The 15,738-nt window shown below is 46.2% G+C and overlaps 1 protein-coding gene across 1 annotated transcript in view; it reads left to right on the plus strand.

The window, feature by feature from the left end:
- LOC119402307 (uncharacterized) overlaps positions 1-15,416 on the plus strand; it is a 68,351-nt gene extending 52,935 nt beyond the window's left edge. Inside the window, exon 2 of the mRNA XM_037669459.2 lies at positions 13,975-15,416. Within this exon, the coding sequence (XP_037525387.2) occupies positions 14,011-15,000 (990 nt within the window). The 5' untranslated portion in view covers positions 13,975-14,010 and the 3' untranslated portion in view covers positions 15,001-15,416. The remainder of the gene's footprint in view (positions 1-13,974) is intronic.
- Positions 15,417-15,738: the final 322 nt, after the last annotated feature.

Consider the following 15,738-nt stretch of genomic DNA (forward strand, 5'->3'; position numbering starts at 1 on the left):
GTTCTCAAACGTGTTCATTGACTTTAGGTGGATTGGTGGGGTAGCTGTTTATCTGTTACTTCGTTTGGCTACACGGAGAACGCAAGAAAATCAAGAGCCGAAGAAAAAGCAAGGGACGATACACACACTCTCTCACACCCTACGCGCTCATTTCTCAATGTTAAGTTGGGCGCGTGCAGTGTCTGTTACTTTATCAGGCTAAAGTCTAAGATGCTTCATGAAACGCGAAAACCGACCATCGGCGTCCCCCTTAGTCGGCGACTTCGTGAGTTATGCGAAAGATCATCACGTGATGGCGTCACCATTTGACGTCATCATGACGTCACCTCTCCAAAAATTGGGCGTAATCAAGGCGTCAAAATGGCGTCCCATAAAGTGACGTCACATGACGCTTTTCATGACGTCGTAGCTTGCTCAAAGGCTGGTTGACCGAGGGTTTAGCACTGCCTCCAATGCTGGAAGCAGTGCTAAACCACGCGAGGTGGAGAAAGCTTCTAGATAGGGGTGCGGCAGGACAAATACATTGACAAAGAAAAAAAAATTGCGCAGCTTCCACTAATTCACGGAAGGCTGGTTGACAGCGTTGCGTGACTGGTGGCCACCTAGCTGGTCCTTGCTTGACTTGGCTTCGACCCAAGCGACTTCTTTTTCGGCGAGTTCGTGCTTACATCGCTTAGGTACACCTGACTGTGGCTCAAAACACATTTCGTGAAAAAGGGGCGTAGAGAATAGAGGAACGTGAGGCGCCGACTACCAACTGCTTAACGACACTCTCAGAAAGGTGCAGAGAAAAGACATTTTCCACACATGCATGAAGAGCGGACGTATAACATGGAAGGACATGCTGAAGATAACATGTTATCAAGAAAGCGCATTTCAGAGGAATACAGAGTTATCGTTGTGTCACTGACACAGTCAGACCCTTTCTTTTTTATATGGAAGGCTTCCAAGAACTCTCTAGCAGTTTGCTTGCTAGTTTTGCCGAGAATCGGCGCTTGCGCAAAGCGCGGTACACAACCACAGCCGTTGCAATCCGCGAGAAGATTGCTAAGAACGATTCTAAGAACGAAGAACGAAGTGTGCTAAGAAGATTGCTAAGAACGATTCGGATGGCTTGGGAAAAGATTTCATGCTTTCTTGCAAAGAGCGGTATGACACAAAGAAAAGAAATTCCGGTGTATTTTATCAACAGACTCCAAATCCTCGTAAATAGCCGTGTATACAATTTGGATGTGAAAAAAAAAACAAGATTTTGTTACGCATGGGACTGTACTTCCACCTAATATGTATTTTTTAAACCCTGATGCATATTTACAGCGGTGTAATTCAATAGAGTCTGTTTCCCAGTGAAATCATGTCTGAGTAAAAGCATGAAAATCATAACTGAAGTATAGATGCTGCATTGCTGCGTCAATCTTCTAACTCTAGTTTCTTACGCCTTACCTACTTAAATGATAAAATTACATACTATCGTTCGTACCGCATGGAGGTGTTTTAGTGATGTTTCAAATGAATCAGCAGAGCAGTAGGCCTGGAGTCAATAGCTTCGTCCCAGAAAATAATTCCGGGAGATCTCACACATTGTAGGAACAGATTTCACGCGACACAGTAGGCAAGCATTTATTTATTACAGGCTTTGAGCCAAGTCGTACGAGGTGGATTGACGTCGTCGTATAATGTGATTAGTGTGCACATAGTGAGCTTACGAGGGACACTGACTACAGTGCTGTCTAACGGGTGGCTCATTGTCTGACTTAGCACGAGCACTAATGTTACAGCACAGGCGTCCCTTTTATCGAAACGAATTCTGAAGAACGTTCGTTTGCGTATTACAGCGAGAACGAGCAACGGTTGGCGCTAGCCGGTGGAGTCATAGGAGTACATATGTAAGAGTTTGTGTGCTGCATTGAAATGACCAGAAATAGTCGATTTTACCTATCAGACATGTGCGCCGAAACTTGCGGCTGTTGAACGACTGCTTTTTTTTTATTATCGTAAAATGAATTAATAGGGTCATGATAAGTCGAATGGCCCCGCCACGGTGGTCTAGTGGTTATGGCGCTCGGCTGCTGACCCGAAGGTCGCGGGATCGAATCCCGGCCGCGGCGGCTGCATTTTCGATGGAGGCGAAAATGTCTGAGGCCCGTGTACTTAGATTTAGGTGCACGTTAAAGAACCCCAGGTGGTCGAAATCTCCGGAACCCTCCACTACGGCGTCTCCCATAATCATATGGTGGTTTTGGGACGTTAAACCCCAGATATTATTATTATTATTATGATAAGTCGAATGCACCAAGCCGACCATATTCATGGGCATGCGTCAACCGTAACACTGTTTGCATAGTTGTTAGATACACAACTGCAAGCTCAGCAGCTTATCATGGTGGCACCGAAACCCATTCGTAAAATAGCCTATAACAAAGGGTACAGCTTTTGTCGTTTGACCCACGTAAGCTGTCATAAAAAATGAGGACAGCTACATACATACAAAGAAAACTACATTCATCAGCAGTGAATACGTCGCGATGGATTTCATGTAATTAAACCCTCTATAACAATTTTTCAGTGGTGAGCTACGCGTTCAAACGATTCACAACGCGGCGAAGGGTACAGACAATTGACAGAAATTAGCAGGCTCTGTTTTGTTAACTGTAGTCGCTTCCTTATCAAAGGCGCCGCGGCATGTTCTTGACACTGGCGCTGAGGGAAGCTGATTTTTTCAAATTTGCCTGTCCCCAACGTGTCGCCGATAGTGCTCAGATAGAGGCCACGGCTCGTCGAAAACGCAAGATAAGCATAATCGTTTCAGGAGTGAAACGCCCCCACTTCTACTCTATCCATCGGAGAGGACAGCTCCATTGAATGATGGCGTCCGCAGCCAGCAATACACACTGGTAGGCTTCACAGAAGATTTAGACTGGAAGCCTCTGCACTTTGTGAAGCCCTTGCCAAGAAATAGGCTGTGCAGTGTATGTGGACTCGTACGCAAGACAGTCGCTCACCTCTCATGCGGCCACGTAGCGTGTTCTTCCTGTTACGAACAGTGTAAAACGGCCGGAGGGTACACTTGTCCGATTGATGGTGAAAGCTACCCGGAAGAGGACGCTGACTGGAGAGACTTCCCTGCTGAAAAGCTACTGACACGAGAGGTAAGCCAGCGTTGAAAGTAGTCGTATATTCGGTTCCTCAGTGTGGGCAATAAGGCTATTTGAATAGGCGAGGTGATACCAGGTCAACGAACGTGTAACTGAGACAAATAGTGGAGTATCTTACGCGCACGTTTTCATGTGGCCAATGGTGCTAGACAACGCTGACCGCAATCGCGTGATACCGACATCAGTCCTATTTCGGACGTTAACTTGGTTTTCTTTTAGGGACGAAACACCTAGGCACGGAGTAAGATAAGACGGGAGCGCCGACTCCGCTAGTCGGGAAGGGACACATTGTGCAACGCCAGATCTTTCTTCACAACGTGCTCGAGAGATAGCGCTACGGATGGAGAAAAGTGGCGGAGCAGAAACTCCGTCGTCGAGCGGAGCCGCGGGCGGGGATTCCCTCTGTCGTTGTTATAGCAATGGCACACGGTAACGCTTCGGCGCGTTCTAGCGTCTACTTGCCGCCCGTTTTGTCGTGTGCTTCCCGCGGGCCGTTCCCCGCCGCCGCCGTCGCAGGCCTCCGCCAGTCACCGCGTGCGCTCCTGAGCCAAGGCGTTGAGTGATTCCCATGCGCCTCGACAGATGGCGCTACGCGTTGTGATAAGCGCAAGGAGAGGAGAAATCATGTGCCAAAGCGTGAAGGGGAGTGGAGAAGAGCAAAAGAACGAGTTAGAACGCCGCGTCTGCGTTGCACAATTTGTTCCGAGCGAATGCGCTGGGCGGCGGCGGAGTCTGCGCTCCTTTCTTATCTTACTCCGTGCACCTAGGCTTGTTCGTTGCGCGGTGTCCGTGCTCACGGCACAGCACAGTGCAAAATCCCTTGAAAAAGATTTAACAATATACTAATATAATCATATTTGTTAGAGAGCAATATAAAACACCCAGAAGCACAAACCTTTTTATACTAGTCGGGGATTTCGAAGTAGAAATTATGGACCTTAGGACCTAGCTTTGTCAACAACGCCCAGTCTCTGCCGTCATGATGGTTAGAAAACCGTTGCTATATTCGAAACATGGGTGTATGTCAATAAAAAAAAGTTTACGATAGACGAACAACAATCATAATTGTGACAAAACAATATAGGACACCTAGAAGCGCAAACCCTTTATTCTAGTCGGCGACTTCAACGTACACGTTATGGATAAGGACCGAGCGTTGTCGTCGACTCTCTCATGGCACTTTTTGTGACTCAGTTTACAATATATGGGGCAACGCTCGGGTAACATATGTGAGACAGAAAGAAACGTTGAACAGTGCACTAATATCAGTCATGATTGTGACAGAACTATATAAATATTCTACAAGCGCAAACCCTATATAAAAACCTTTTAGCCGGCGACTACAACCTAGACGTTATGGAACTTAGGACCTAGCTTCGCCCACTCATCATCATTCACTTCGTGGAGATACGTTTCATAACACATATTCTCTTTCTGGCAAAAATTACAAATGTCAAAACACCATAAAAATACCCACATTAAGCGTCCATGAATCAAGCATATTACAGCGCTATGAACGCTATAGTGAAAATGCTCGAGAGGACGCTGCGGTGCAAATGCGTATGTAAGCGCGTTGCAGGACCACATATTCTCTTTCTGCCATGGATGAAAACGAACGTAAGGCACTGCATACGACAGCTCAACGGGGACGCCAACGACAAGCTACTACTCTGGAGGCGAGGGCGCGGGAAGCGGCGGCAAAATGGCTAAACGACAAACGCGAGATTCACGGTTATCAAACAATCCCCAGTGCCTCGCCCTCTAATCATCATTCACTTTATGGATACGCGTGGATCTTTTTTTTATTTTTTGACGCGAGTTGCGCGGCACAGTAAGCGTCGAAAAAAATACCGAGTTCCGCTTTAAGGGTTCTGATTCCGCGAGAGACTGCTTATTGGCGATTACATGCTACACAGTTTTACGCTTGCATTGGAATCCATTGTAAAAGTAAGCATAGGCGTGCGGAGGCCTCTCCAATAGGGGGGAACAAGTTAAACCGCAGCACCACCCATGGTTGGTCGAGTTGCAAAGGCAGCAAATATCGAAATGAAGCGCAATGACTTGCTTCTCACAAGGGCTTGCCGTTGGTCTCCGTGTTTCCGGGGGTATAGGTGACAAGTGAGCAGAACTAAGGCCCGTAATCACAAACGAATCTTACCCTTAACTTATCACTTAAGTAACCACTAGGCGCTTAACAATTTCTCAGAATAATTTTGCACGTAAGGTAAACATAAATCCGCACTTAACTCCCGGAAAGTAAAGTACAGCTACTTGTCACCTTAAGGGCGACTTTCGCTGTTTTCCGAAAAAAGAAAAATGGCCGACTACTGTGGCAGTCTCGCAGACTTCCTCGGTTTTGCTGGCCGTGTGGAAGAAATTAAACAGGATGAAGTATATCATTACGCGAAGCCGTTACGTCCAGTTCTCGGAGGTCGGCAAAATCCCACATAAGGTTATAACGACGCGGGATTCCTGTCGTGATGTCGCTTTTCCAAGTCAGCGGTGCTACGCCTCTTGCGAATCCTGCCGCTGGGTCCAAAGGGCAACGGTACGCGGTCACCCCGTTCTGGCCCGGGATGCCGATGACATGCGTGAACTATATTTGATTTCTGGTTCTCTCGCTTGCTTCAAAAAAAGAACAGTTTTAATTCAGCGCCCGCAGCAGTTGGGTAGACGCAGGCTTTCACTAGAAATGGATGGCAGCGTGTGTCCGTAGAACTGCTCCAGGCGCCCAACTACATGTATTGGCCGCCTGCGTCTGCAGAAGATCTGTGGAGGCCCAAATAAACTGCGTAATGGAGCAAGTAAACGACGGTCACCTCTCAAATGTTTTAGATGCGAAGCAGCTTTTGCGCTGGGCTTTGTCCGTAGTTCCACTGGCGACCGTCCGCTTTAAAAGCCTACCATAGCCATCTGTAACATATTGAGCGCACGCTCGCGCCAATGAAAAGTCTTCTTCGTCTTGCTCTTCCACCGCCTTGATGATGATACGCGCAGAGCATTTTAGGGGCCCGTGCTGCCGTATGCTGTCCTAGCTTGGCGTAGCGCAGACAAAACCGCGTGTGCTGGCACGCGCTAGCGCGTTCGGGCCTGTGTAAGGGGCTGGGTAAGACGCTGTGGCCTCTCACCCTTAAACTCTCTCAGCAATCACGTTATAGCGTCGGGGAACGAGGTTCTGCAGACGCGCGATGAACCCGCGTGGCGTGCTCCAACAAGAGTTCGGGGCGACTAACGAGCAACAGCAACTGCAGTGAATTCGTGGTGTGCTCGACATGCCAGGACACGTTAACAACGGGCAAGGTACCCGTGATAAACCGAACTTTAAGCCGACCCATGCGCTCCCTCGCATCCCCACATGGTTCCCTTTAGTGGGAGATGGTGAAATTTTTTTGTATTATTTTCGTTGCGTGGCTCCTTCCATATGGTAATACTCCCTTATTAAAGGACCCCTGACACCGAATTTGGAAACTCGAGATGCTTGTGTTGTTTGATAGTCCAGCATGCGGGGGCACTTCTGACCGATTATGAGTGGCGAGCGTTGCATTTAAGATATTTTGATTTGCTTTTAAAGTAAGCCTGAATGCTCATGTGAATTTAGACCTCCTATCAACATAACCACTAGTATGACGTAGACGTAGGCCCCTTGTGACGTTGCAGAGGTCAAGCAAGTGTTGTCGACATCACAGACAGAAAAAAATCACACCATCTCCCGCTAAAGGGCACATGAGGCGATGGGAAGCAGCGCTTCGGCATGTAGAGCCCGCGTTTCAGAGGTGGAGTGGAGAGAGGGAAACAGGAGATGGGAAGTCGAGAGGGGAGGGGGAAATATGATAGGGAAAGGAGAGAGGGAGAGAGGGAAAGGGGAGAGGGAAGAGGAATGGGAAGTGGAGGGGAAAGGGGAGTGACGTTTCAGAGGTAAATCAAGTGTTGTCGACGTCACAGACAGAAGAAAATCACACCATCTCCCCCTAAAGGGGACGTGAGGCGATGCGAAGCAGCGCTTCGGCATGTAGAGCCCGCGTTTGAGAGGGGAGTGGAGAGAGGGAAACATAAGAGAGGAAGTGGAGAGGGGAGGGGGAAAGAGGAGTGGGAATGGTCGAGAGTGAAAGGGGAGAGAGGGAAAAGGGAGAGGGGGGAGGGAAATGAGAGAGGGATGAATTGGAAGTGGAGAGGGGGATGTGAGAGGGGGAGTGGAGAGGGATAGGAGGTTTGTGGAGAGGGCTTGCGCATGCACAGTAAGGGTGGTCATGCCGCATACCACCACCACCGGACAGAACTCCGCTATAAGATACTTCACATCTAATATGCGTGGTGCACTGTGGAAACTAGCGCCGCGGCGCCGCGCTAGTTTTTTATCCTCTTTTGGCGCGCGTTTGGAACCTACACTAAAAATGGCCATAATTAACGTTGCTAGGAATAATTAGTCATCACGTTGGAGGATTTACGGTGTCATTCCATGATTACAAGACGAGGACCTACTTATTACAATATAAATGTCACAAACGAAAAATCGGCTGTCAGGGGCCCTTTGAGAAAAAAGGGAACGCACAGGGGCGCTCAGAAAATGAAAAGAAGTTAGCGAAGTACACCAAACCAGAGTGTCGGAACGGAACGAAAACCGAAAACGAAAAACGAAAAAAAACGATATTTTTGACCGGAATGAAAACGTAACCGAAACGTTATTTATTATTTCGTTCCGGAGTGAAACCGAAATTTTTTCAATCGTTTTTCGGTTCACGAGAAAATTTCGCAATCCGGAACAACTGAGCTCATGCAATGTGAGCATATCTCAGGGTATAGTATTAGCGCGTACCTCAGACACGAAATCCAAAGCAAAGATATGTTGAAATTCTGCGAAAAACGAGAACAGTGGCAACCAGAGATGTTTATATTAACGCAAGTGGACTTTTGCGCGCCTGTCAAGCAGGCCAAAGTGGAGAGGGCACTGTCGGCGCTGAAGTTTGCTACAGCGAAAGCTATTATGAGATCACAACAGCCGATTTTGGCTCCATAGTTGTCCGCGGCCGCCGGTGTACATGACCGCTATCGCGTGGTATAAGAAAAAATTCGGCAGATCCCACGTGCCGTGGGAGTCGATGTTATGCAAAGCATGCGGCGGGTAGGTGACTGTTGCGTAGCTTTTTTTACTGAGCGACACGTTACAAAATGACGCTAAAGATTTGTATATATTTTATAGGCACACATATATATGTTAAAGAGCGGCGTATGTGTTATATAACCAGTTGCTTACGGTTGGGTAGCGCTGCCAATGGCAACGTGGGTATTACCTACACCAGAAGCGGTAAGCTGATATGTAGTGCTTATACGTGTCCCGAGAACGCACGCACGTTTCACGAACCCGTGTACATGTGTGCAAGAAGTTCTTGACAGTTCTTGAACAAGTGCATCATCACCGTGATCAGTGAGCACCAGCAGCTGGTCGTGACTTGTTACAGGATCCGGTCCTGACCGTGGTGACGAGGGGTCCATGTGTAGTGAAGTATGTGGTATAGTAGAGCTGTTGGAAGTCGTGGAGGCCTCGGTCATTTCGTCGACAAATTGTCTGGTGACAGAGCCGGCGACATGTCGGAACCTGAAGCCACCCTTCGCGTTGGTGAGGCAAAGGACGTCGAGGCTGGGAGCAAGGTCTGGGTACGGGCTAGTTGGTATTCCATTTTTTTTTTAAATTGTGCTAACAGCGCAAAGTAAGACACGAGACAGAGAGCAACGAAGACGAGCGCTGACTTCCAACTAAAATTTTATTGCGAACAACAGGCAATTTATGAAAAAACGACATGCGATAAAAACCGCATATGATAAATGATCGACGCCCCCTCCGAAACACGAAGCCAACATGATCAAGCACTCTAAAGCACCAAAACGGGAACAGCCTGTCAAAAAGCAACCTAGCGCATGTGTAGGTGCAAGAAAGCAAGTTCTTTATCAGTCAAAGCTATCGAAGGCTTACTAACAGAGCCACCTTCAGCGATTGCTGCGGCCTCTATGATGAGTCTTGTACTCTCGTTGGGATGCCTTGCTAATATAGCCGTCTTTTCAAAGAGCGGAATACAGCCGCATTGTGCGCAATGCACACCTAGAAAGCCCTCTCTCCCTCTCCTCACTTTGCCTAGTCTACAAAGCGGCTGTCAATCAATCTGGCATCATTCTCTGTCAGCATGAGGCCATCGCCCAGCCTCGTAGGAAATGAAGAGGACACTGCGTCGTTCGGGTGGACGAAGTGCTCTATACAGTGCGGTGATGCGGATATAATATGTAACTTTCGTTAATGTATTCCTACGGGTCGAGCAATGCTTCAATATAGCTTGCTGAATCATAGGAATACAAACGTAATGTTTATTAGACTGCTATAAAACCGGAGCCAACTCTGGAACTACAGACGTAAATCTGATATGACGCCTGCATCGCAGGAGTACACATCGTAGGAGCATCATGTAGTGTTTATTGCTTTCTTGTAAAATTAGATAGCCGGCACCACAACCATAGTGGACGTTGCACCGATATTACGCCTGCGTAGGCTGTTTTTCTAAACCAGTTTATAGACCTGGCGTGGCTCACTGGTAGAATGCCTGATTGCCACGCAGAATGCTTGGGTTCGATTCCTGCTGGGATCCTAATTTTCATTCTTTCCATTCGTTGAGTCAACGCTGCCGATGTTGCTTTTCCTTAACGCTCTCGCATTTAAGTTACCAATGTCTGTTCTCGCCGTTCCTGGGTAGATATAAACTGTCAATCACCTGTGGCGCATACCCGTACACTGCGGTCTGTGGTAAATGGGTATGTGCCACACGTGTATAGTGGAAAGGGATGACGACGTACGCGACAAGATTTTAACGTTATTCATGTCATGACCCGGCAATCATATTCGTCAAATCCTCTTACCCTCCCATGCCAATTTTGGCCTACACCAAGTTAAGGAGGCGATCATGAGAGCACCCAGACGTAGGCGGCTAGATAGATAGATAGATAGATAGATACGTAGATAGAAACGCTCAAAGTGCCAGAGGTTCGCTAAGAAATGCTTCGCATTTAAAAATAAATGAGAAACAAATTTCTAGGATCCGTGCCCTCTGCGTGGCAGTCGGGTCTTCCACCACAGTGTCACGCTGGTGCTTATAACTCCATCGCAAAAATACTCTACACAGGCGTCATGACGGGCAAGGAATCGCGTTAACATATGTAATATAGCGTGGCAGAAGAGTAAAATAACAACCATTCATCACACAATGCTAATAGCGCAAAGATTGTGTGGTTTAATGCTTCCCACCAGTGTTGCGGAGTTACCACTGCTGAATTGGAATGACTCCGGAATCATTCCACATTTTCGCGCCCTCGGAATGGAATGGGGACAACGCTCGGAGGAATGGAATGGGAATGGAATTACGTCTTTTTCCGAAAATAGAGGACGTTTTCGTCTACGTGCTGTTTTTCAAGCTTCAAACGTTAGTAAGTCATAGCCTCGCAAGTTAACACTAAAGCAGTATTTTTAAAATGGCTTAGCTGATTACAAGCACGGTACATTTATAAGCAACGCGCCTACTACAAACGGAGGCATAAGTTAGTGTACAAACAAATGCATTATCCCAGCAGATACCGAAGGGAGAAACAAATTACCCCTGCGCGTTGGTTCCCATTGATACCCCCACCCGAAAGTGGCGAATACTCTATGCACAGCCTGATCTTTATCTCACGAGCAGTTTAGTACCTGACACACGTAAATAACATTTGCGACAAGGAAGACATTGCATACCTGCGCACAGGCGAACACAGAAAGTTCTCATCACCCCATCCATGCTTGCGAGGCGCGCTTGACAAGCGTGGGTGCTGACGGGCAGTGCGGCCCAGTGTTCCGTATTCGATGCAACGACGCTTTTGTCAGCATAAAAATACGCTATTTCGTCATTTTAGCATTAACAGATTTAAGCTTAAACAATATTGAAACACCACCATTCGTTCAAACATGTTGACCACGCAAATACTATCGGTAGCGGGAGAACTGCCCCTATGGGAATTAGTAGGGTGGTTGTACTGCACGAGATATGTCACCAAGCTACTATCCCTCGACCTTGGCAACGTGTTTTGCGTACTATTGCAGTTCTTAATGCATTTGATGACATCAGCTTTAGGGGGCGTTCATTCTTAACTCGATAAAACTATCAAGATGCCTTTCCTACGCTGAGGACTTAAAGGAATGGAATCGGACTGCCAGGCCATTCCCTGAGTGCTAATGGGTTAAGTTTTTTTCATTCCGAGGAATGGAAAGGAATGGAATTGCGGCAAGTTCTAGTTCCCCGGAATGGAATCGGAATCGAATGGAGGCGCCCATTCCGCAACACTCCTTCCCACCCACTGCAAAGTGCTCAGCCATAATTCTTCATTATCAGCCACAGCACAAAGTGCAGATAATGCCTTACAGATGTGTAGCGGGTACCGCGATTCTCCGAAGAATGTAGAAAAATGGCATAGTGGGAACTTCGCTACTTCAGAAAAATTGCGACGATTTATGACGTAGTGGGTACGTTGCATGTTTACTTGTATTAGTTGCCCCAAGAGATAACAACGGGCTCTACAAAGTCCGCTCTTCTAGCTGTTGCTGTGACTTGCTGCGTGTTTCACGCAGGCCTAGTGAACTTTTTATCAGAACAGCGGTCTCGCACATCAGAGAGTACACTCAATGACGTGCTGCTTCTGAGATCGTGCTCACTCCCTTGACACAAAGAATTAAGCCAGCTAAAAAAAAAATTCGTATTTATCTTGTGAGAAAATAAATACTATGACCTTGAAATGAATACTGGTTTGTGCTAGTTGGTAGGAATACGTGGTACAGTTGCTTCAGCTCCTCTAAAGAACGTGTTTTACCCTTGTCCCACTTTCTTAAAAGGAGGGCAAGCAACTACATCACAAATCCAATGTTTTTTTTTAATAATTGCCTCACTTTTTTCATACTTTCTTTTTTATACAAAGAAAAAAAACCGTTACGAACCGTTACGGAACGTTTTTTTTTTCGTTCCGGAACAGAAACGAAACGGAACTTTTCGCGGTGGAACGAAACTAAAACCGAAACGAAAAACATTTCGTTCCGACACCCTGCACCAAACGCTGAAAAGCACAGAAAGAATCCAAGGATCGAAATGCACATAAGGTCACGAAAAAAACACTCGTACTGCACGCGATATCTCACCACAGTAACATGCTTGTACACGACAAAATAACCGCGAGTTGTAACGCTCACTTTATAGCGACGACCGCTGAGCGGCGGCTATTTGTTGTGGTCAGCCGAAGGCTGAAAAACAGACAAACACGGAAAATATTTATTTCCATTCTTACGAAATATATATCGATAAGGACAAGAACATTTACGTTTAGTTTTCCGCGAAAGTTACAATAATTTGCTGGTGCTTTTTTTAATGAAACAAGTATGAAAACTTCGATAACTTCGTTCCCAGGAGCTTAACTTACCCAGCAAAGTTATACTCTCGTAAGTGAACCTTAAGTATATTTTTTGAAACATCACATACTTATTTCAAACTTCTACTTTTCTCGTATTTTCATAAGTCAACTTTTCACGAAACATAAGTTCTGATCTTGAATACGAGCCTAAGAATGCAACATAAGAGCTTTTCGGCTGCGATTATTGTCGAAAACCGGCTTAGCCACAGCCTTCACTTCAAACATAGATCGGGCAGGTCTGACTGAATAAACGTACAAAGAACATTTCGCGCGCTCCTTATATGATCAGAGAGGGCAGCAGCTCCCCCCCCCCCCCTCCACCTGCGCCGCACTCCAATGAGAGTGAGTACGCAATTGAGTGACAAGGGTGAGTGAAGGCAAGTGTATCCAACACACGAAGTCGGCGGCATCCCGCGGAACACAAGATACACCCAATGAAAACACACTCACTGCTTTGCCGTTCGTATACCCTCCACTTCGCCAAGGTGAAGTGGCCTTAGTTTTAGATGCCTTAATTGTTCGACAAAATTTGAGTGAAGCTACGTAGTGGCCGTACCTTTTAGTGAAAGCGGAAATTCATCTCAGTTGCGCCAGCGAATCGACTTACCTTTGAGTGTGGTGCATCTCTCTGTATCTTTGGAGCTGTGCTCAAGAAAGCCGCAATATTAACCTTTTTTTTAAACTCTGAAGCATAGAACTCAGGGGCAGCTATGCAGCGCCTTTCTTGCAGGCAGGCGCAATAGTTTTTTTTTGCTCCTCCCATAGTTTAAGAAAAAAAAAAACGGATGATCACTACATGTCGCATGCAAAACAATGACCTGTATACTTGTGTGTTTTAGAATATTTGCCGATTTTCTTGACAATATCCTGCTTCGTAGAGCCCTGATTCAAATTTTCTCACTTGCTTATAAGGTGTACGTCCGTCCTTAGGTAACAGAGGGGACGCTCTTTCTGCGCACCGGGAGCGGTCAGTTTCAAATTCCCCTTAAAGTTCGATGATGAATATATCGAATTAAGTGCAACTATCGCGATTTCTGAAAAAAATGTTTATGCCATATATTGCCACGTACTACAACTTTCGAATACAAACAACTGCCCTCAATGAATAAATGAATAGTTAATGCGTTTTGTTAATTAGCATTGTCAATGTCATTTTAATTGCGGCAACATATTTCCACCTCGAAATAGAGTACGTGTTGGAAAATTACTGGGGCGTGATAATCATAGATTGTTATAAAAAACCTTTAGTGTAAAAAAAACACCCTGCATACAAGTGTCTCGCGTAGGGAAAGTCGTAATTAAGTGTATTGCTCTAACCTCTTGTGGTGCGTGGATTTTTTCGCCAATGCAGGTTAAATGCTGGAACCAAAGGCACGGGTGCCCACTTATGATGGCTGCCGCAGAAGTACACAAGCACTTCCACCGAGAATGTGAATACCACTACACATCCTGTCCAAGATGCTCGGTGATGGTTTTATGCCGTGACGTTGGCGAACATCTGAGAGCTTCATGCAACGCCATTGCAGCACCTCAAGCAACGGATTGCGAGGGAAAGCCAGGGGACGCTGTTGTAACAGAAATACTCGAAGGTGTGAGGAAAGTAGTGCTAGAGCAGGCAGGTGAAATGAAGGCACTTCTAGAGCGTTCATTTGGAGAAAACAGCCCCCTTAATGACTGCCTAAGTGAGGTCTCTCGCAGCGTGAACTCTCTAAAAGAATCAGTGAGCCAAGGCATTGCGCCTGTTGAAGATATAAGTCAAATGACACGTCGCGTCTTGGACGGCATCAACACAATACATGGATCGCTTCGTAGCGAAATGGCTGACATAAAGCAGCAGAACGAAGAGCTTCCTCGAGTTCGAGCCGCAATCGAAAGTGCGAAAGAAGATGCTGCAGCAAGCACGAAGAGGGTGGCAGACATGCAGAAGAAAGCACTAGCATACGCTGAAAAAAATCAAACTCGTTGCAGCTTTTTCGTCCCACGAATAGAGTCACTTGAAGAGAAGGCGTTGAAAGACGGTGAGAGCGAATATGTCCATGGACAGGTTTATCTTCGTGGTTACAACATATCACCTGGCGTTCTACTGGTAAAAAGTGGAGAAAGTGTGTTACTTAAGATGAGGCTTAAGCTGAACAAAGGTGAACACGACGATGAAATTCCGTGGCCATTTGAGCATAAAATAAGGTTTGCCATTCTACACCCTGACAAGAACGAAGATAAAACCTTCATACACAAGTCATGCCGCTCATTCACAACGTATCACAAAGAACATAGAAGAAACAAAGTTGCTTGGGTAACGGCATTTAATCTAGGAGACCTAAAAAGAGATGGCTATGTCTACAACGACATGCTGCGCGTCACGTGGGAGCTCCTTTAATTGTAACAGGAAACAATCACAGAATTTGCTTTTTACACAATGTACAGTGTGCAAACGGTTGGCAAATGCGCACCGTTGATGGCTCGATATGCGTGCGATTTACTTCGGTTAGGCGTCTTAACACGACAACCTGACATTCGCTAGAACTCTTCCAAGTTCCAGACTAAGAGAGATTCTAAATAAGACGAAATTTTCATGCCTTTTCTTGAAATATTGCATAGAAACAGACGAGCGTTCATATGAAAGACGTAAAACGAAAATTACGCACAGAAAATGCTAAATTTGCCCGTTGTAAATTGATATATCACATGTGGTAATCCGCTCTGCACGTTTAGGACTTTAATGATCTGAGTGGTCTCCAAGGAAAATCAAAAGAAAATATTTTGTGTGCAACTGTTTGGTGTTTACACAATGTACATTTTTGCCGCCCAATAGTATTTTCTTTCCGGGATGTTGCATTGAACTTGTAATCATTATTAGTGTTGTTTTAAGTCGTATGCAGTCATCGTATGCTGCCGTAGCTTGGCAAAGCACGAATAGTATAGCCATCTAGTACCATACTGAGCGCGCGCTCGAGCCAAGAAGTTTTTCTTTTGTTCTTCGAACGCCTTGATGGTGATAAGTGCAGAGCGCTTTAGGGGCCCGTGCAATTGAATGCTGTCGTCGATGGCATACCGCAGGCAAAACCACGTATAAAGATAGAAAAAAAGAGGAAGTAAGCGAGAATTAGAATTGAAC

This window comes from Rhipicephalus sanguineus, chromosome 8, assembly GCF_013339695.2.
Source record: "Rhipicephalus sanguineus isolate Rsan-2018 chromosome 8, BIME_Rsan_1.4, whole genome shotgun sequence".
In the NCBI taxonomy this organism is placed as follows: Eukaryota; Metazoa; Arthropoda; class Arachnida; order Ixodida; family Ixodidae; genus Rhipicephalus; species Rhipicephalus sanguineus.